Source organism: Equus przewalskii, chromosome 18, assembly GCF_037783145.1.
Source record: "Equus przewalskii isolate Varuska chromosome 18, EquPr2, whole genome shotgun sequence".
NCBI classification, from domain to species: Eukaryota; Metazoa; Chordata; class Mammalia; order Perissodactyla; family Equidae; genus Equus; species Equus przewalskii.
Window position 1 is genome coordinate 37,551,408 of NC_091848.1, and position 21,608 is coordinate 37,573,015.

Below are 21,608 nucleotides of genomic sequence, written 5' to 3' on the forward strand. Positions count from 1 at the left end.
TGACCTGCATGTAGGTCGCTTCGGAGAGGAACTGAAAAGTGACAGGAAAAAGGTTTCATGGGCAGTTCATGAGTTAAGAGAATATTACTTAATTGTGGGTTTGATGGAAAACATTATGTGAGGTTGGTTCAGATCTTTCCAGAGGTCTGCCAGCAGCCTCAGAAGTGGAGCCTTATTGAAAACATCTGGAGAGCAGTTTGGCGCCCAGCCTCTCCTTGCTTTTCCATGCCACAGAGCCGTCTCGCTCTGTGGATGGAGCTCAGCCCCAGGACTCTGCCAAGGCCCTGGCAGCCTCAGCTGGGGATGGGCGGTGCTCTGCCCAGCTCCCGACTCCAGCTCAGAGCTTGAAACCAGTTAAGCCTGAGAGGGGATTTGGCCAGGACTGCCGGTCGGTATTTCTTTCAGGGCTTGGAGTTAACCAGGGGCTTGAGTCCTTGCAGGATAAGTTAACCAATGTGAGGTTCTGTGGGCAGGGGTGCGGGCTGCCTACTGGGCGAGTGACATGGACTCCACTGTCCTTTGAAGTCCTCTCATGCATCCTGCTGGGTACCAGCTAGGGAATGAGGACACTGTTGAAAGCTCCCATTCGGAAGGCTCAAACTCTCTGCTCCAAAAGGGTCTTCAAGGAGAATGCTGCCAGCTCAGCTACCCCTGAAGCCTCTTTGGCCTTCCTCCAGTTGGTCAGCAGCCATGGTGATTTCAGCCGAATTTTCTTACAGACCAGTATGGCATGCCAGTCCCTCAGTCTTCCTTTCTGAGAGGACTTTTAGTCACAGCCATTCTCTTTTTTAATGTACTTTCATAAAGATATACTTCTGACAAATTTGCGTAATTTGAACTTCAGTAAGTTAAGTTTTGAAACTGTTTTTTTTGGCCGTTCCTGAAAGTAAAACATGTTCATGTAAAAAAATTGGAAATACAGAAAAGTATAGAAAAGAAAACAATTCCAACACCCAGAGATAACAGCTGTTTACATTTTTGTAGATTTCCTTCTAACTTTTTTCTTTTATAGCAGAAAGTATAGGGTTATTAAATATATTATACATATTAAATAGCTATAGTTTTGTCAGCTGCCTTTTTACTTAATATTTAATAAACACCTTCTAATTTGCCTCAAGATTATCATTTTAAATAGTTGTATTTTATCTTATTGTTATACTATAGTTATTTTAAAGAGACTAGGTTTTGGACTTTTAGATTTCTAATATTTGATCTTTTAAATAAACTTACATCCATCGTCACGGACATCTTGATAATCCCTAAGGTAGATGTTAGTTATTGAATCTTTTAAAGTCTTTTGATAGCTATTTCCAAATTGTTAAGATAGCCGTGGAACATCAGCATTACAGTGCTAACTTTATAGGTAAGAAAAATTAAGTTCAAGTTGTTACCCTCACATCAGCAATGTTTAAGAATTAAATTTTCCCTCGGGCTGGCCCAGTGGCGCAGCTGTTAAGTTCGCATGTTCCGCTTCTCAGCGGCCCGGGGTTCGCCAGTTTGGATCCCCGGTGCGGACATGCCACCGGTTGACAAAAGCCATGCTGTGGTAGGTGTCCCATGTATAACGTAGAGGAAGATGGGCATGGATGTTAGCTCAGGGCTGGTCTTCCTCAGCAAAAAAAGAGGAGGATTGGCAGTAGTTAGCTCAGGGCTAATCTTCCAAAAAGAAAAGAATTTAATTTTCCCATATTCTTATAAGTACTAATAATCACTTTACCTATTAGATTAACAAACTTTAATGAAAGAGATTGCGTTTATTTTACATTTGCTTGATTACCTTTAAATTAAATGTTTTTTGTACGTTTGGCTACCTCACGTACTTCTTGGTCATAACCTTTATTTTTTTAATATGCTCTTTTTATTTAGTCATATAAACATTTTATATATTAAAAACTTCCACCTTTGTTTTCTATACATAATTCAAATATGTCTAGTTTGTTTACCTTTTAATTTTGGTCATTATTTTACTTTTGTACACAGTTTTTAATTTAGATGGTCACATATCTTTATGGTTTCTGCCATTGGTGTCAAGCTTGGAATCTCTAAGATTATATTTGCATTTTTTCCAGGTTTTTTTACTGTTAACATTTTAATCAAAATGGATGTTTCTATGTATAGTGTGAGGTAAGGATCCTACATAGGATTTATTTTCAAATTATCCTTGCTTACTTAATAATCCATTCTTTTCCCATTCATTTGAAGCCACTTTTATCATATACTAAAGTCTTATGTATAGAGTTTGTTTCAGGACTTTCTGGGCTGTTTTATTAATCAATATGTATATTCTTGTAAGAGAACCAAAATAGTTTTAATTGTTGTAGCTTTTTAACATTTCTATCCTCAATAGTAAAATCCTGCTGATTACTTTTAATCCGAGGACAAAATATTTTTCATTATTTATTTAAGACTTCTCATATTTTATTTAGAAAGTTTTGAAACTTTCATTATATAGGACTTTTGCATTTCTAAAGTTTATTCCTGGATGAAGTACGTGTTTACCTTTTCTAAGTGGCAATAACTACTAGATTTGAAAACAATCTTACTTTTTGACTAGTTAGTTTCTAATTGGCTAAAGCCAATATCAGAGGTATATGCATAGCCTTTGATGCTTTTACTGTTGAACAAAAAATACTAACAATTAATGAATCAAGCATTTAACTCACAAAATCACATACTAGAACAAACCAAAGGAAAGCAGAAGCAAGATATTTATATAAAACCAGAAATGAGTTCATTGCAAAGTAGGAAAATGATGTTCATTAATAAATTTAAGGACTAGTCTTGGAAATAGGAAATAGGCAGACCCCACCAGGCCAATCAAAGAAAAACATAAAATTTGGAAATGAGACTCTAACCACTGATCTGGAGTTGACAAAAATGAGATTTTCATATTCAACTCTAATAATACATTTGGAAACCTTGTAAGAAATAGATTTTCTCTAAGAATATAGAAAAAAAATTCTATTTTTTCTGAGAAATTAGGAACTGCCAAAATTGACTAAAACATAAATTGAAAACCTGCAAAGTTTAGTGGAAGAAACTGGAAAGATTGAGAAAATACCTCCTGAAAACATGCTGGATCCAGATAGTTTTGTGCGTGAGTTCATTAAACCCTTTAAGGAACAGATCAGTCCAAGCTCTGCATTTATAGCACAAAGGTTATTTATTGTGTAAATGGAATATTTCTTTCATGTTCTCTCACCTTTATGCATTTGGTTCTGTTAAATTCTTAGAATACTAGGATTTGGGTTGGAAGGCATCTTAGAGGGTATGAAGGCTTCCCTTGACAACATCCCAGCCAGATGGTTCTCCAGTCTCCTCCTGAACACTTCTGGGGATGCAGATCTACCGTGTTCCATTTGGTCCCTTTCCTTGTTCAGGCACTGTTTTCCTTCCTTGTATGAGCCCAAGTCTGCCTCCGTAGATTTTGGACCCATTCATCCCTGTTCCGGAGCTACGTACCACATAAACTCTTATACAAGGGCTCTTCATATATTTGAAGACAGATATGTCCTCCTTTTGGTGTGTTTTATTCCTGGTTAAATATACCTACTTCCATCAACTAGTCTTTATTTTCCTTAAATAAACATCCTTTGAGCACCTGCAAGGTGCCAGCTGGGCAGTGGGCATTGTTATCACGTCACAGATCATGAGCCTCTTCATCACTGTCCTGTTAACATGTGGCATCTGTACCTGGAAGCATTCTGTCAGTGGTGGTGGGATGAAATGGGACTGCCTTTTCTTTGTTCGAACACCACGCTCTGTTAATACAGCTTGAGATTGAATAATATTTAGGAGACTCTCCGCAGCTATTTTACGCATGAGCTGCTCCCACCACCCTGATTTTATCTAGTTGGTGATTTAGAACTTTCACAAGACTTGTTGTCTCCTAAATTTCTTTTTATTTGGACCTTTGTTCTTTTAGAATGTTGGTTCTCTTAGCCAACATGTCATGCCCCCCAGTATTGATGCAACTTGAGTTCTCATGAGCAGCTTTGCAGTCTTCATTCAAGTAGCTAATAAAAATATTGATGCAAAGGAGAAATATGGAGTCCTGGGACCTACCAGAGAGACCATGTCATTAATTTAAAAATACTTATTAATCACCTCCTGGGTGCCAAGCATTGTGCTGGGAGTTGGTGGTTTGCTGGTGAGCCAAACCACTGGAGGTCTTTCCACAGGCAGTTACAGGCTAGTGCTGTGAGACGGGCAAGAGTAACCGTGCACACAGATGAATTAGAAACTGATGAGGGCCACTGAAGGAAGAGCACTGGGTGCCATGAGAGCATACCAGCATGACCTAGATTGGGAAATCAAGAAAGACATCTCTGAAATGACAGTTGAGCTGGGACATAAAGATTAGAGAGGAGAGACATCAGTCAACCATCCACTCAGCAGTGGATTTAGTTGCCGTGCTGGACATGGAAAGAACTTCAAAATAGGGGTAATGTCTAGTTCCCCCTCATGAGTAACTCACCATCTTGTAGGGAGCTGTGCCAAATGTGCCTGGAATAAACAAAAGCATAACCTGTGCTACTGATATGGCTGCTGTCATCTCAGTTTGTTGTGAGCCACTCTGATTGAAAATACTCTTATTTTTTCCAGTAAAGTCATCCAAATATCCTTGGAGTTCCAGTATTTTGATGTTGAGACTTTTATAACACCAACTCCTTTTGGCACCTGGAAGCTGACCATGAAACTCTTGTCAGATAATGTATCCTGATTTTTATGGAAAATATGGCCACTGTGCTTGCTGTAGGGCAGAAAGAAATATGAAAGGTGATGTCATGGTGATTAGCTGCCCCAGATTTTCTGGGACAGGCCTGATTTTAAATGGTCTACACTGTGATCAGATAAATGTCTTCTGGTTTTAAAAAACGTGGTCACTTTAGATAATAGCGTAAGTGCTGAAAATTGGGGGGTGGGAGAGATCAGGGGGCTGGATAATTGGGAAGGCTCTCTGGCAGGGGGGTGAGTGGTTCTGGAGGAGAGGGCAGAGAGGGAAGGGGTGAAGCATCTTGAATTGCTTCTTGCTTGGTCCCATGAGCCATGCACCTTTCTAGGGTGTCTATCTTGTTCACCTAACAGCGTATGGTATGTCCTTTTTAAGGACAAAATCAGGAGGGCAAATCTGATGTATGACACATCCTACAGACAAATAGAAATAGAACTACATTATCTCCTCGCAGCAAGGAGATAACTGAGAATTGGTCGTATTGGCACTGAGCCCTGGCTTTAGGATATTTTTTCAGCTTTAGAAATAAATACTACCTACTCAGAGATGGCGCTCTCTGTCTCCAGTACCCACTCTGCAGGTGTGTTAGAGAACTAGGCTCTCTTGTGGCCAGGGGGCAGAAGCAGCAGTGGCCTGAGCCCTGAGTGGTGTTGGGGGTCTTTGCCTTAGAGGATGCCCGGGGGAGCCACGTGGGTCAGGGTCCCTTTGTTCCAGGGGTCTTCCCCTCAGGTGACCCAGCTGGCCAGTCAGACCTGAGAATTCTGACTCTGCTGTGGCCTGCCTTCGTGGCTTGCACATCTAATCTGGTGGCAGACCCTGCCAGGGGCAGCAAAATCAGTTCAAAAGAAGCTGAGGGCCAAAGCAGCCCTGGGTTTTTCCACTTCTCCCTGTCCAGCCAAAGGAAGGGAAAAACACCAACCTTGGAAGTAGGACCCTGGCCCTGGCCCCAGCTGGGAGGCTCTCCACAGAAAGCGGCCTTCGAATCAACACTGCTCTCACGCTTGCGTCCTGCCACTGAGGTGAAGGGCTCTGGGGCCCCAGGCATGCCCGTTCCTTCTGGGCTGCAGGCTGGCCTGGCTCCCCATGGCTTCTGGGGCAAGAACCCCTGATCTGCTCAGGCTGTGGCCGCCCCAGAGGCGGCAAAGTGGCTGCTGGGAGAAGTTGTTGCTGAGAGGCAGGAGTGTTGCCAGAATTCCCAGAGTATAGGGGCTCCCTGAGATGGTGAGTGGTGGTGGGAGGAGGAACAAAGCTTTTTAGGCTAAAGGGGACTCTCTGGGGGCCTCACAAGTTTATAGATCCTTCTAGTACCCACCTGAAGCTGACCTGTTTTTACAACACAAAGTGTGAACCCGGCCATCTTCTCAGGAGCCCCTACACTCCCTCCCAACAGGCTGCTCCCCAGAAGCCACCCCACAGGCACCATTCTTCCCTATAAATTGCTTCTCCCGGCTACTTCCTGACCCTCCCCTTGGGACTGACACCCATCTGTTCTTACCCCTTCCCCAGTGCTCCAGCCCAGAGATGACGCTAGCGGTCTCGCTTAATTCACTAAAGGCCTTACTCAGGGCGACCCTGGTGCCTGCCAGCACATCCGCCCGCTCGTTCTAACAGCTGCTCAGGCTGCACCTGGATTTCTCGGAGCTGGTGGTCTCAGCAGTTGCCCACACTGAGGCTGAGGCCAGGCCCTGCCTACAGGTCCTCGACCAGATAAGTAACGAGAGCTTTTGTCTGATGGTGACACTTAAGCTGAATTCCTCACAGTTCTGTGTGACGAGAAAAGGAGAGCAGATGCCCAGGCTTTTTGCAGACTGCCTGTTTACCCTCCTCCCTGGATTAGGGATATTCTAGGAGGAGGGGGGAAGGGCTCGCTGGGCTGCAAAACTCCCACCACGGGAAACCCTGGAGCTTCTCTTGGAGCAGTCTGGGAGATGGGCTGGTTTTGCATTCCCCTCTACCAGCCAGGGGTTGGTCCAGCCAAAGCAGGCTCCACTGGCCCTGCTCACGAGGCTTTGAGGAGGGGGAGGTCCCTTAGCCTTCTGCCCAGTGACTGGAGTGCTGCTTGTGGGGCAGGCCTGCTCTGGGGAGAAAGATGCTCAGTGCCAGCTCAGCTGGGCCCCAGCCACCGTGGATCCCCGAGGATCACATAGTTGAAAGGGACATTGGCGGGAGCGGAGAAAGGAAATTTTGAGTTTTGTTTTTACTAAATAACTGGGCAGCTTTTCTCTCCATTTTTCCAGATGCTTCTTCAGAAAAGAAATTTCAATGGCTTGGACTGGGAAGTCTAAATCTGCTTTAAATGTGTTTTGAACTAAGGACTCAAACCCCTTTGATGTTCCCCTGCCCCCAACATGCCACCAACCAACACCCCGGGCAGCACTGCACGCACAGGCTTGCTCACGAGAGGACCTTATTTGAGGGTCGCTGGCATTTGTTTCTTCTCTCTTTCCTGTGTTCCCTGGGGCCCTGCCCTACAATTCCTGAACAACAGCTTGTGCAGAACAGCACTGCATGGAACTTAATTGGCGGGAGCAACACAGCAGGCAGAAGTGGCAGAGGAAAGCTGGTCTGGTTAGACTGGAACTGTCTGTGGAGAAAGATTGGGAGAAGTAGAGGCAGCCCCAGGGCTCCTCCCAGGCTGCACTGGCACTGCCCTGACCTGGAAATCGTCTCAGTTCACAAATCACCTCCCCCCTGTGCCCGTCCCAGAGAGGGGGTCCCTGATGGGCTTGGCAAAGCTACTGGGAACCATCTCGTTTCTGGTCAGACTTCAATGGCTGGTCCTTACAAACTCAGTCCTCTCAGTCACCCTGGCCGGCCCCGCTCCCTTGCGGCAGAGTGCTATATGAGAAGGTGGCCCAAGGTCGCCGCGCAGCTCACAGCGACACTGTCCCCACCCTCCCCCATGCTCCCACAGTCCTATGCGCACGCCTCTTTTGCAGTACTAACTGTGTGTGCTCTGGTTGATTGTGTACCCCTGTCATCCACAGACAGGAGCCACCCCGGGGTGGAGAAACTGCCGTCCTCATTTTATTTCCTGGCCCAGAGAGGAGGCTTGTGTGGCAGGAGTGCAGTGGGCAAGAACAGAGGGGGGAGATAAATAGGGAGGGGCTGGGTCTCTTAGGGCTTTGTGAGCCACGGTAATTGAATTTTATTCCTAGTGCAATGAGAAGCCATTGGAAAATTTTTAAATAGAAATGTGACTTTGGTCTGATTCACATTTTTTTTAAACTTCTGTTTCTTGATTTTAATACTTAACTTTGAAAACTATTGTGCTAAAGGCAATGTAGCATTTGGCAAAGGGATAAATATACCAATAATTGAAACAAAGCAGAGTTCAGAAATAGATCCACATATATATGGCTCATTGGTTTTATTATTGTGTAGAATATACATAGCATAAAGTTGACCATTTTAACCATGTTTAAGCATACAGTCCACTGGCATTAAGTTCATTCACATTGTGGTGCGATTATCACCTCCACTCATTTCCCAAACTTTTTTCTTCTCATAAAACTGAAACTTTATACCCATTAAACAATAATTCTCCATTTTCCCCTCTTCCCAGCTTCTGACAACCGCCACTGTATTTTCTGTCTCTATGAATTTGACTGCTCTATGTACCTCATATAAGTGGAATCATACAGTATTTGTCCTTTGTGTCTGGCTTATCTTATTCAGCATAATGTCTTCAAGGTTCATTCATGTTGTGGCATGTGTCGGAATTTCCTTCCTTCTTATTTTTTTTGAGGAAGATTAGCTCTGAGCTAACATCTACCACCAATTCTCTTCTTTTCGCTGAGGAAGACTGGCCCTGACTAACATCCATGCCCATCTTCCTCTATTTTATGTGGGACGCCTGCCACAGCATGGCTTGACAGGTGGTGCATAGGTCCGCACCCAGGATCTGAACTGGTGAACCCCGGGCAACCGAAGTGGGCTGTGTGAACTTAACTGCTGCGCCACTGGGCCCGCCCCTCCTTCCTTTTTTAAGGCTGAATAATATTCCATTGTACATATAGACAACATTTTGTTTATCCATTCATCTGTCGATGGGCACTTGGGTTGCTTCCCCTTTTGGCTATTATGAATAATGCTGCTATGAACATGGATGTACAAATATCTATTCAAGTCCCAGCTTTCAATTCTTTGGCGTTTATACCCAGAAGTGGAATTGCTGGCTCATGTGGTAGTTCTATTTTTAATTTTTTGAGGAAATACCATAATGTTTTCCACAGTGGCTGCACCATATTACATTATCAGCAGCAGGGCACAGGGATTCCAATTTCTCCACATCCTTGCCAACACTTGTTATTTTCTGTCTTCTTTTTTATAATAACCATCCTTAAAATGAGTTTTTATAACAAGGAAATGAAAACTTGTAAACCTATGAGGACAGATAGAATGGGAGAGAGACAGTAGCAGATGAGAGATGTCAACAAATTGATGCACGATGAAAAGTGAATAGATGATTGGCTGACTTGCCTTCAGCTTTCATTGTTGTGCTATGTCTATCATTAGGGGGGGTGGGCAACAAGAAAAGTAATCTACTTGTGCCAGAAATTTCTTAAAATCTTCCGGAATTGGAGGCATCAGGTACTTTCAAAGCCTAGGTTGTGGAATGAAGCTGAAAACTGGAGGATTATTAAAAGTCTAATAAGGAGCCCAGATCTCCTCCTGTACTCCATGTGCAAGGCCACTGCTCCTTTCTGACATCCTAAAAGATGAAGGTTCTCTGTGGAGAGACTGAACCTGATCAGCTCTCAACTGCGGGACACAAGGCACACACCTTTTTATTTATTCACTCATATATATGAAAAATCAGTGAAGGATCATCGGATGTCCAAAGGAAGCCTTTGTTATGAAAGAGACAAAAAAAAACAAAAAAGGAACCAAGTAGAAATAGAGGCTACAGAAAACTTCAAAGAAATTTCATCTCACCTCAGAGATAAGATGCTTCCATTGAACAAGAAGAGTTTACTCAAAACAGTTTTGAGAAACTGAAAAAGAGTTTTTGAAAGTTAATGACAGCCAAAATAATAACTTCAATAGATTGGTTGGAAGATGGAGCTGAGGAAATCTCCCGGAGAGAACAAAAAGATGGAAGTGGAAAATAAGTGAGAAAAGAAAAGAAATGTAGAGAGTCAGTCCAGCAGAGCTAATATCCAACTCATTGGAGTTCCATAAAGAGAACATAGGAAAAAACACTGGAGACAGCATTGTCAAAACACAAAAATTCCTCAAAATTGAAAGACGTATTGCCAATAATGAAAAGACCTACTACCAAGAATCTAAGACAATGAGTGAACAAAGACCCAAACCAAAGCAAATCATCATGAAACTTTAGACTATCAGGGATAATGAGAAGATTCTAAAAGTTTGAAAGGAAAACACACACACACACACACACACACACACACACACAGACAAACCAGGTCATAGATGAAGGATCAGCGTGGTATTATACCTCTCAACAGCAACACTGGATGCCAGAAGCATTGCCTTCAAATGCCATGAAGCAAAACCTTCAAAATTCTGAAGAAAATAGATTTCCATCTACAATTCCATTCCTAGATGAACTGCAAGTTGAGTGTGAAGTTAGAATATTGGCACTTTCAGAAATGCCAGGTTGAAAAATGTTAACATCTTCCGTGCATTCGTTCTGAAGAAATCACTGAAGGAGGATGTGTTCAACCAAAATGGTGGCATACACCAAGAAATTGCCAAGAGGATAGTGAAGGAATGTCCCGGACCACTATGCATGAAGCCTAGAAAGCATCCAGTTTAGATTGGAGGAGAAGAAAAGAATGTTCTAGAAGGATATCTCCAAAAGAGAAAAAAAGAAAAGCGACTGATGAATTAATTATCAATTTGACCATCACTGAGAGGAATTTTATAGTTCTCTTGAGAAGTTGGGGTGCCTAAAAAACTAAGCAAACCAAAAGCATGACAGTTATTAACTCCAGGAAAAATGAAAAGTTCGAGAAATTTAATTGTAATATACTATGGAGCTTGGCAGTGAGCAAAGTTAAAATGAGACAAATGCTTTACTTTTCCATAAAAAATTGTGATGTACTTATTGGGGGTGAGGAGAAGTGTTTATGTGGGGGGAGATTTGAGAGCTAAAAGCTCTTATTCCATACAGAGAAGTTAAAAAAATGCCGAAAATTAGGGAGAAATGTATAATGCTGTTGTTTAGAAATATGGAAGAAAATATCAGAATAAATGGCTAAAAGACTGCAAGATGATTACCTCAAAGAAGTGGAAATTGTGGGTGGGAGGGGCAGAGCAGAAGCCCGCTCTTTTTTGGTATGACTTATGGTACCACTTGACATTTTAACCATGTACACTGTATTCTCTTGGTGAGAATAAAAACATTTTAAGAAAACATGTTGGATTGTGTTTTTCAACCTGGTGGGCGGTCAGACACTGACTTCGTACAAGGAGCAACTTTTGACTCCATCTCTAGTGTTATTCTCTACACAGATCAGGATGCCTTTGGGCGGCGGGGGCCTGGGAGGACATTCTGCCAATGACTGCTCTCTGCCCCTTGTGCCAGGTATTTTCCGACAGCGTCGCAGAGATGCTCTCCTGGCCGTATTGATGCAGGCAGCGTGAAAGGCACTGCTGCCAAAGCCCCACCTGCTCACCACTCCCTCTCGGCCTGCCACCTGGGGAAGTCCAAGCAGAATGCACGCTTTGTGTGGTGACATGCATGTGCAGCAGGTGTTGGTCACAGGGGCAGCCTGGAGAGGCCAGAAATCAAGCCAAGGGGGCCAAGTCGAGTTGTTCTTGGGATGTTGGGACCCTTGGGTCACTTTTGCCCACCTCTGCTTTAACCAGAATTCCCTCATGTTCTCAGAGAGTCCTCATAGGACAGGATCTTCCTGGTACGATCTGTGGCCAGTTTCAGAGTCTCGTGGCATCCGAGCTCTTGTGTTTGAGGGGTCGGGAGTCGTTGCCAAATGGTCTGTGTGTTGTTTGGGAAGCAGCCCTCTGTTCCATCCCTTCTGCCAACGAAGTATGTCTGTCTCTCCAGGTCCAACCATGACTGGCTAGGAACTCCAGATTTATTACCCCAGATTTATTTCTTTCCCGACATTCGCCCATGCCCTTGAAATTCCAGGGCTGCATTAGTCAGTGAGGCAGAAATCAAGGGGATGGTCTCTGTCTCAAAGGTGCACATGATTTTACAGGAGTGGAATGACGGTGCAGTCAAGACTTCAGACTGGTGTTTGTCTTTAAATGTGCTTTGTGATGTTGCATAAAAACAGTAGTCACTTTCCAAATGAGGTTTACTCTTTAAATAAAAATAATAAGCCAGTTCCACTAAGGCAGAAGATGTTCTCAGTTATAGTATTAGGTTTTTTATCTAATTAAGAGTGTGATGCCTCAAATTTGCCTGTGAGAATGGGAGTTATGTAAGAAGAGGCCCGGCAAGCCCAGGAGTTCATAAGGACTGCTGTTTCTTAGGGCACAAACAGTCTCATGCCATTGACAAAGCTGGGAGCTGAATGCATTCTAGGGTACCTCATTATAAAGAATTACTGGCTTTGAAGAAAAGAAGAGGGGGGGATATAACCATTAGATTTTATTAATGTGCTGTTGTGCATATGCTATCTCATTTGATCATAAACTTTTCCATGGAAGTAGATACTGGTATCACCCCATCTTACAGTTGTGTAAACTGAGGGCCAGATAAGTAACTTGCCCAAGGTTGGGAGCTGGTGATTAGTGCAGCCAGCATCCACACACAAGTCTGTCAGATTCCAGAGGCCATACGCCTTCCTGAATTACTCAGGACTCTTGTTTCCAAGGTGACAGAAACGAGCTCCAGCTGGGTCAAACAAAAGAGAGAGATTCTCCGTATATAACTGAGTGGATCCTGAGTCGGCTGTGGCTCTGTCGGGAGTGCCTCCATCTCTTCTCTTCTTGACTGTGTATGGGACATCTAATGCTACAGATGACTTCCTCCTCTTGGCAGGAAGGGAGCGAGAAAATGCGGGCAGGGTGGGGATGGGAGAGAATGGATGGCTGTAGACAGCTTCAGGCTTACATCTTCCCAGCTTGGGGGTCTCTGTGAAAAGAGACGGCTTTGATCTCCCTTTACTCTAATTTAAAATCGCAGGGAAGAGCTCTGATTGGCTGGCTTAGGTAATATGCCCATTTCTGGAGCCCAAGCATTTCGGCCAAGAGGCAGCCGACTGATCACATCCCCATCAGACTCACCTGTGGTGGGTAGAGGGGGAGGGAGCAGTTCCTCAAAGGACGGCTGTGTGTCTTATACTGGGAAAGGTGGGCAGAAGATCCTGGGAAAATCAAACAAAAGGAAGGCACAGCACTAATTTGTTAAACCTCCACAATGCCACCTGCCTCTTATTATTATTTTAATATATCTGAGAGTGTATCTCAACTTGGTACAGAAACAAGAGAGTGCGCTCCCACGCCAGCCTCACCAGCTGAAGGTGCAGGTGCGTGTCCTTGGAAGCCACGATGAGTGAGAGTAAAGCCAGAAGGCCAGGGCTTTGCATAGAGAGGTTCCTGGTAAGGCTGCAATCCCGCAGCCATCCCACAGGGCCTGGGAGTTCAAACAGAAGGACACTTGTTTTTATATGAAAGCTGTGCATTTGGAGGAACTAGGAAAGCCTCAATGGGCGAGATTGCCAATTACACCTAGAATTCTCTTTCTTTGTTGGACAGCTTCAAAGAGTTTTAAGTGCTTATATCATTAACAGGAAATGAAATGAAAGGTTGCATGCATTGATAAGCTTGATCTAGATAAAACGAAATAGATTTTTTTAAAAAAAAGATTCAGAAAAGCCTGAGGTGTAACCCGAGGCTGCCAAGCTATAACCTCCCTTGTGCTCTCAGTTGAAGAAACAACACGTTCTCAGACTTGTAGATATCGGGGTGTAGGGATGTCTATGACTTGGGCCGTGAGAAAAGAAAACTTGTCGTAGACAGTGAGAGTGGCTGACCACAGAGGGAGCCTTGCAGCCTCTGTCCCTGGAGCCCCATGTGGCATTTGCTGGGCCAGTTTGAGAATGGTTCTTTACCTCCTGACTTTATTTTTCGTGGAACCACTTTTTTCCTCACTGTTTCACCACTTGGACTCGGGCAGGGAGCATCCAGCAGTCTAAGCCTCTCGCTAATTGCTGTTTTTAGCTGGTATGATCTCTTCCTGATGGATTCTGTGGGTTCAGCTAAGGCTTTTGACTGTTGGCAACGGGATTATTCAAAGCCTTAATTAAGTGCCTGCCTGTCCGCGGGGCCGTGTGCCAGTTGCTGACACAGACACAAGCCCCTGAGCTTGGTCATGCCCTGCCCATGGCTCACCCTTCACTCTTCACCCTCAAAATATACCCATGATGTAAGATTTATGGACATTCTTGGTGGTCTAATTTGTTTGGGGGTGTTAAGATTTTAATTCTCCTTTCTGTGCATGGTGTCTGTTTATTATCTGGGTGAGCTTATACTTGGAGGATTCCTCTTCAACTAATTTCTCAGCACTGTTGGTTTATGTCCTATTATTTTTCAGTTTTAAAATCACCGGCCTTGTTCTAGTCATTTATCATAGGAGAATTTATCTGCTATTGAAGAAGCTGCCATGAAACGGGGCAAGAAGTTTAGAGTAATGCACCACAGTCAGGCAGGCAGTTATGAGCATGTAGACGGTCATGTTGCAGAATCAGCTTGGTCCAGCTTGGGTGACATGTCCATCTGACAGCCTTCCTTAATGTCCTCTCCTCCAAGCTCAGCCTCTCCCAGCATTGATTCAATTATTCAGCAAGCTTCAAATAAATACTTATTGACAACCCCTCAAGTCTGTTGTTCCCAGCCCTATGATTTCTCAGCTCACTGCTCACATCTCCTTTGTGTGTCTTCCTGACTCCCAGCGTCCTGCTGGGCCGTCTGCTTTCACCCTGGCCTCGGAGCAATCCCGGTTTCTCTCCTTTTGGTCTCCCTCCATCCCTGATGTCGGCAGAGCCTCTGATGCAACTCCTGCCCAGGCCTGGCTGATCAGTGGGCCACCGCGGCTCTGCACGGCAGCTGTGGGCTTGTGGTGTGCATACAAGGACAGGCCTGCCTAGGAACAAAACGTTTGCAGGAATCATCAAAAACAGCAAAATCGCCCCCTTTTTACCTCTCCCTGAGTTAAGAAGGCAAATGTGTTGCTCTGAGTCTTGCAGGGATTGTGGCGACAGAGAACCTGCCGCTGCTCTGGGCTCGGCCTCTGGTAGCCTGTCCTGGGCACCTTGGAATCGACTGAAAGCCCTTCACACACATGAATGAAAGATCAAGAGACTTAGTGCCCTTAAGAATGTCTCACTTTCAGTCCTTAAGTAAATCTCAAGATGGCACCAGGTTCTGAAAAACTGTCTCGAGTAAGACAGATAGGTGTAACGCAGCAGCTGGGCCCGCCTGCAGCCCAGCCTTCTCCTCATCGTCCAACACATGCAGAAGGAGCCCCCATTCCTTTTAAAGGCCTTTGGAGGTCATAAAGGTTTTTGAGGACATTTTAGGGAGCTGGAGCACAGCTTTACTATTTTAAATTATTATGGGGGTTATGGTTACTATCTTTATTTTTATGACAGGTTGTTGGTTATGCCCTGATTTATTTGATCCCGGGCTTTTGTTCAAGAACACAACTTCCAACTAAATGTGGTTACTGTGGCAAAAATATGATTCTCCTTAGAATGACCCTCTTTGGGGCCGTTTCCAAAAACTCATTATGGTGAAAAGTCAGGGCTATTCACATTCATGAGGGTTTCTCCTTGTGGTCACTTGGTTTTCCCACATGGAGGATTAGAAGGCACTAAGACTGCGGGTTGGACCCAGAGCAGACTGGAAGGAGAGGAAGGAATCTTCCCCCAGAAGCTAAGTGGGTCACTATTTAGAGCCATACTACTTCAGAGATGGAAGCGACCCTAGTTATCGAGAGCTGTTTTCTCTTCAATAAAAGGAAGGAATTACAACCTCAAGGGGCTGGGAAACCAAGCCAGGCCCAGCACCCAGGTCCTGGCTTCCATGTTGTCCTCTCTGTACCACACTGACTGTCCTGGGGGTGTCTTGTGCATACACATGGCACCAATACTGTCTATCTTAGACTGTTCAGATATTGCAACAGAAATACCATAGACTGGGTGGCATAAACAACAGAAATTTATTTCTCACAGTTCTAGTGGCTGGGAAGTCCAAAATCAGGGCATCAGCAGATTCAGTGTCTGCTGAGGTCCCACTTCCTAGTTCGCAGATGGCTGTCTTCTCCCTCTGCCCTCGTATGGTAGAAGGGCCAAGGGAGCTCTCTGGGGTCCCTTTTATAAGGGCACTAAGCCCGTTCATGAGGGCTCCACCCTCTGAAGGCCCCATCTGATACCTCCTCATACCATCACTTTGTGGCTGTCAACACATGAATTTTGGAGGGACACAAACATTCAGTCTATAGCACTGTCGTACTGTTGCTCTGAGGGAACAGCCCAAGACTTGCTTATGGCATGGCCATATCTTTTGTGAACCCTTTGACTTTTTCCCAAAGCAGGAAGCAGATATCACTTTAACTTATAAGAGATATAGGGTCTATTAGAGAGAGACACTTACCAGTGCTTTGGGTTCTACAGTATTTGTCTCACCAAAAACTTGAATTTACAGTGAGGCAAAGAGATAACCACTCAACTTGGAGACCAAAATTGTGGTCCCAGATCTGCCACTTAATCTGCCCTCTGAGATCACTGGCCATTCATCTACTTCTCCAGGCCTCTCTCCTCAGCTCTCTGGGCTTAGTAATGTGATTGGCTCTGTGTGCTGTCAGGGACACTGTTGGTGCCCCACCCAGACCCTTTCAGCAGGCCAGCACACCCATTCCCAGCTGCCATGAGTGTTGGCTAGGGGTTTGCAGGTAGGGTTCTCTGAATCCCTATCTCAGATTCTGCTTCTGGAGCACCCAACCCAAGACACCTCCCTCCTAGTGTTGCAAGAATCAGATAAGATTCTGTGTGTGGAGACCCTCTGAAAACTAAAGTATCAATGGCTATTTACCATGGTCTTGGACCTGGCTGCAGAAGTCCCAATTGAGGCTTCTTGGCTGAAGGCCTGTGATGAAGGCACCTAAGGCACCCAGGGAGGGCAGGGCTATTGTCATGCATCCCAAGGATGTGAACCAAGGATTCTCTTCCTTCTCCCCAAGGAGCTCAGGATAGTGGGGAAGACAGTAAAAACGGGTTTCCTTGAAATTGAATAATTTTTAGGTAATATTAGGCAGTGGTTGAACAAGTTTTTCCCATATTGAGAGGGTAAGAATTGGAGCTGCAAGTCATTCAGACCTTGAAACTGAGTAAGGTCACAGAAATTCCTGCCTTTGCTTCAGATGCAAGGTGCTGTCAAAGTTCCATTGCAAATTGCAACTTTCTGTGAGGTGCCAGCTTCAGCATATTAAAAACCCCTGGATGTTTATTTTGACAGGGTGTTTCAGAGGTAAATTTGGAGGGAGTGGGTGGATGTATATATGTAGAGAATTAGAGGAAAATTGGAAGAGAAAGAGGGATCAAGGTTTGCAATGCTCAGTGTCCTAGTTAATCATTGGAGCCCCAGGGCCTGATGGGCCACTGCAGTTGGCACTGTGCGGGGGGCCAGAGAACTTGCTAATGGAATGCTAACGATGCCTTTGGTGCAGTTAATGATTATCTCCTCCCAGTTCCAGTGCTCTGCACTCCCTTCTCTGAAGCTGACAGAAGGCTGCCTGATCATCTTCTGGAGGTCAGGCACCCCCTGCCTAACAGGATGGAGGAGAAGATAATGATGATCTACAAATTCATTATATGACCACGCTCCCAAAGGGCTTCCTTCTGGAGGAAAGAGTTTGTTTCCTTAGTTATTTCCTGAAAATATGCTGTAACAGAGATGAATAACACTTGGACAGAGTAACTGTTGTCCGATGTTCCTTTGCATGAACCTTTCTGCCGAGATAGTGCCACAAATGGCGTGCTTTTATATGGGGACATGACATTGGTCACCCTCAAATATGCATATTTTTAATTCATATAGCGCTTTTATTTCTGTTGCTAGATTTAAGGACCTGAGGACCTCAACAAATTAATGAATGTTTGTGCTATACATGCATTATACAGAGACACTAATGTAAAAGGAATACAGTTTTTATTAAAATTTTTTTGTTTGTTTTACAAAGGCCAGGCATGTTGTCTGCAGAAATATCAGAAAATAATAGTTAAGTAAAAGGAAAAGAGGAGAGACCCAGAGACAACCACTGTCAACACTTTGTTTCATGTTATAATAGATGTGAGAGCTTATCTGTCCGAATGAATGTGGTCCCCTCCAACATGGGCAGCCTGTGAGAGGACTCATGTGCTTGCTGAGGCTGCAGTGGCTTCAGACAGTGTTGTCATGCTTGTGGGGAAAGTGACTTCAGAATATAAGCATTCTCTCACAGGGACTCAATCTCTATCGTGGGTAGAGTGTAGATTTTGATAGGAAAGGGATTTTTCTGTTTCCAGAAATTGCAAATAAGATGGAGAATATTGATTTGGGGTTTTGATTTGCTTTTGTTTCTTTTTCACTGAAGCTTGACTACAAAGGAGTGAGCTGGGGAGGCTGGCCTTGTGAGATTCCTAAGCCGGCACTGAGGGGGTGATGGTGGAATAACCTAAGAGGGGATTGTTCACTTTGGGGATTTTCTCTGTGATTCAAGGCTTCCTTCCCCAGGAAGACATCTGCATCCTGGCTACTGAGAAACAGGTCTAAGGATGAGTTGGGGGCTGGACACCTGGGAAGGGAGAGAGCACAGCCCAAGGACGACTACTGCTGCATTTACAGGGTTCTCTCTTCGCTTAGGATGCTTAGGGAATTAACTGTGTTTGGATGCCCAGGTGTGCATGCACATGCTGTTTTACCTCCTCCTTTCTCCCATGTGCTGTTATAGCATCCCCTCTGACCTTGCTGAGGGGTGTGAGGAGGATTATCGCTGTAGGTCATTGAAGGCTTTCTTTGTAAATGCAATCTGGGGTCAGCCAGCAAATTTTGGTGGCTTCATCCTCTCTTGTCTCGGAGTAGATACATCGATAAAAGCAGTTGCTACCACCATTGTCTAACACAAACAGCTTCTTTCTCAGGAGGCTTCTGTGATGTCCTCTGTGCATTTTCCAGTGCTAAAATCCCCCAGTTCTGGGTCGCAGGCTGTGTATTGATGGGCCAGTGTGAGCCCTGCTCCTCCAAAGATGAGTCCGTTCTGAAGGGCCTGTTGAGTTTCAGGAGTTTGAGGGTCCTTGGGGAACTTCCTTTCTCTGAAATTCAAGGTGATTTCTTTGCTTGGAATTTCTCTCTCTCTGCATTTTCCCGTCTTTTGAGAAATATCTTCTCTCTGAACAAGTTGCTAGGAAGCTCAGATGTGTCAGGTACTTAGAAAAGTGCTTAACGCTTAGCACTCAACAGATGTTAGCTGCTACCTATTATTAGAGAAAGAGCTGTCTAGAGCTGCACTGCCTGATAAAAACATCAAGCCAGGCATGTAGATTGTTGTAACTTTTCTAGTAGCCACTTTAAAAACATAAAAAGAAACAAGTGAAATTAATTTTAACAATATATTTTATTTAACCCTACATGTCAAAATACTATCTTTTCACATGTAATCAGCATTTTTAAATTACCAAGGTATTTTATATTCTTTTTTTATATTAAGTCTTCAAAACCCAATGTATGATTTACACTTACAGTGCAACTCTATTAAGACTAGCCACATTTCAAGAGCTCTGTCGCCATGTTTGGCTAGTGGCTATCATACCGGGCAGCTCAGGTCTAGAACCTTGCTACTCAAGGGGAATTCTAGGGACCAGCAGCATCAGCATCATCTGAGAGGTGGTCTGAACTGCAGAATCTCAGGCCCCACCCCAGACCTACAGAAGCAGGATCTGCATTTTAACAGGTGATTCATTTGCATGTTAGAGTGGGAAGCACTGGTCTAAAATTCCCATACTCAGTCCCCATCCCTGATTTAATTGGTCCAAGGTAAGGCCCAGGCACTAGTATTTTTTTAAAGCTCCGCCTGGTGATGCTAATATGCAACCAGCCTTGAAAGTCACATGTGTAGTGGGTGCTGGAGCCAGGATGCCCGACTCTGCCACTTTCTACCTTCCAGACTTCAGGAAATCTACCAAAACTCTCTGTGCCTCAATTTCCTCATCTCTAAAACGGAAATGATGTGTATCTGCTTCAAGGGATGTTAGGAGGATTAAATGAGTTAACACACGTGAAACACTCAGAACAATACCTCGCACATAGGAAGTACTCCTTAAATATAAGCTCTCACCCTTTCTTCTTTTCCTTGAAGGTCCGGGGCTACCCAGAGCCCCAAGTGACGTGGCACAGAAACGGGCAACCCCTCACCAGTGGGGGCCGCTTCCTGCTGGATTGTGGTATCCGGGGAACTTTCAGCCTTGTGATTCATGCTGTCTGTGAGGAGGACAAGGGAAAGTATACCTGTGAAGCCACCAATGGTAGTGGTGCCCGCCAGGTGACAGTGGAGTTGACGGTAGAAGGTGAGTCCCAGGAGGTGAGAGCCCTGGTGGGAGATGAGCCCTCAGTTTCCCCAGGGCCTGCAGCTCCTGCTCCAGCCCTCTCTTGGGAGAGGAGCTCACAAGAGAAAGCACACCATCCCTGAACTCCAGACCTTTTCATCTAACAGGAGAGATGTGGTCCTTGCAAAAAAGGAAGGCATCCCAGGAGAAAATGTTTGTCAAACTGCACATCACCTTCTTTCCTGCTCCAGCTTCCCATGGCTTCCCCTCACCAAGACGGAGACCAGACGCCTTATCATGGCTTTACAAAGTCCTGCCTGGTCTGACCCCTGCCTGGCTCTCCAGACCTGTCTCCTACCACTCCTCACCTGCTCGCTCCACTGAGGTCACACTGGCCCTCTGCTCCTCTTTGAGCCAATTCTCAGGGCCCTCATCTTGCTGTTCCCTGTCTAAAGGAAGAGCTCTTTCTGCAGCCCCTTACCTGACTTGGCCCCTCCCTTCCTTCAGGTTTCTGCTTAGACGTGCACTCCTTAGAGAACCCTTTCCGAGCACCCATCCTCATGACTCTGCATCCTCTCATTCCACCCCAATTTTTCCTTTGAGGACTCATCACTGCCTCACATTTCGTTATCTCCTCCTTCCCCCACCTCTAAGTGGAAGCTCGAGGAGGAGAGGGACTTGGTCATGTTTATTCCCGCATCTCCAGCATCTAGAAAACTTCCTGGCACCTGATAGATACTGAAGTATTTGGAGAATGAATGAATTTGGAGAGTGTTTATCATCATCAGTATAAAGTAATACATGCCCATTAGAAAACATTTTGTAAAATTCAGAAAAATATATAGGAGACAAACACAGCAATGTGTTAACAATGATTAGTTATTTTGTCTTTTTTTTTGTACTTAAAAAAATTCTATTAACTTTATTAACTTTAAAACTTCCAGGAGAAATATTTTACCATAAGTAAACTGTTTCTTTTGCTGCTAGTGTATCCCCCATATGCTGAAGCTGTTCCACTGTTGAGAACATCTCTAGTTCAGGCTGCTGGCTGCTGGCTAAAGGCCTGATGTCTGAAGGGACGTGGGGGTTTATCAGACCCTCAGATGTGTAACAAGTTTCCCTTGGCCTTCCAGTGGAGGGGAAGAGCCCTTCCCTTTCTAAGGGCTTATAAACCAGGGGGCCAGACTCACTTTCTCCTATCTCAGAAGAGAGTCCTCCCAACCTGGTTTTCAGGGGACACTGTGTGTAAGGATTAAAGTAGCCAAGGAAGGTTCTGGAAAGGGACGAGGTGCACCTGGACCAATGTTTTCCTTGTTTCCTTACATCACGGAAGACAGACAGGCTGTTTCACA

The 21,608-nt window shown here is 44.7% G+C and overlaps 1 protein-coding gene across 23 annotated transcripts in view; it reads left to right on the forward strand.

The window, feature by feature from the left end:
* MYLK (myosin light chain kinase) overlaps nucleotides 1-21,608 on the forward strand; it is a 258,792-nt gene that overhangs the window by 104,248 nt on the left and 132,936 nt on the right. For 17 of the 23 annotated variants that reach the window (XM_070583722.1, XM_070583726.1, XM_070583729.1 and 14 more), the window contains one exon: nucleotides 20,070-20,277. The exons of the other annotated variants lie outside the window; for them this stretch is intronic. In XM_070583722.1, the coding sequence (XP_070439823.1) occupies nucleotides 20,070-20,277 (208 nt within the window). The remainder of the gene's footprint in view (nucleotides 1-20,069; nucleotides 20,278-21,608) is intronic. 23 annotated transcript variants of the gene reach the window in all.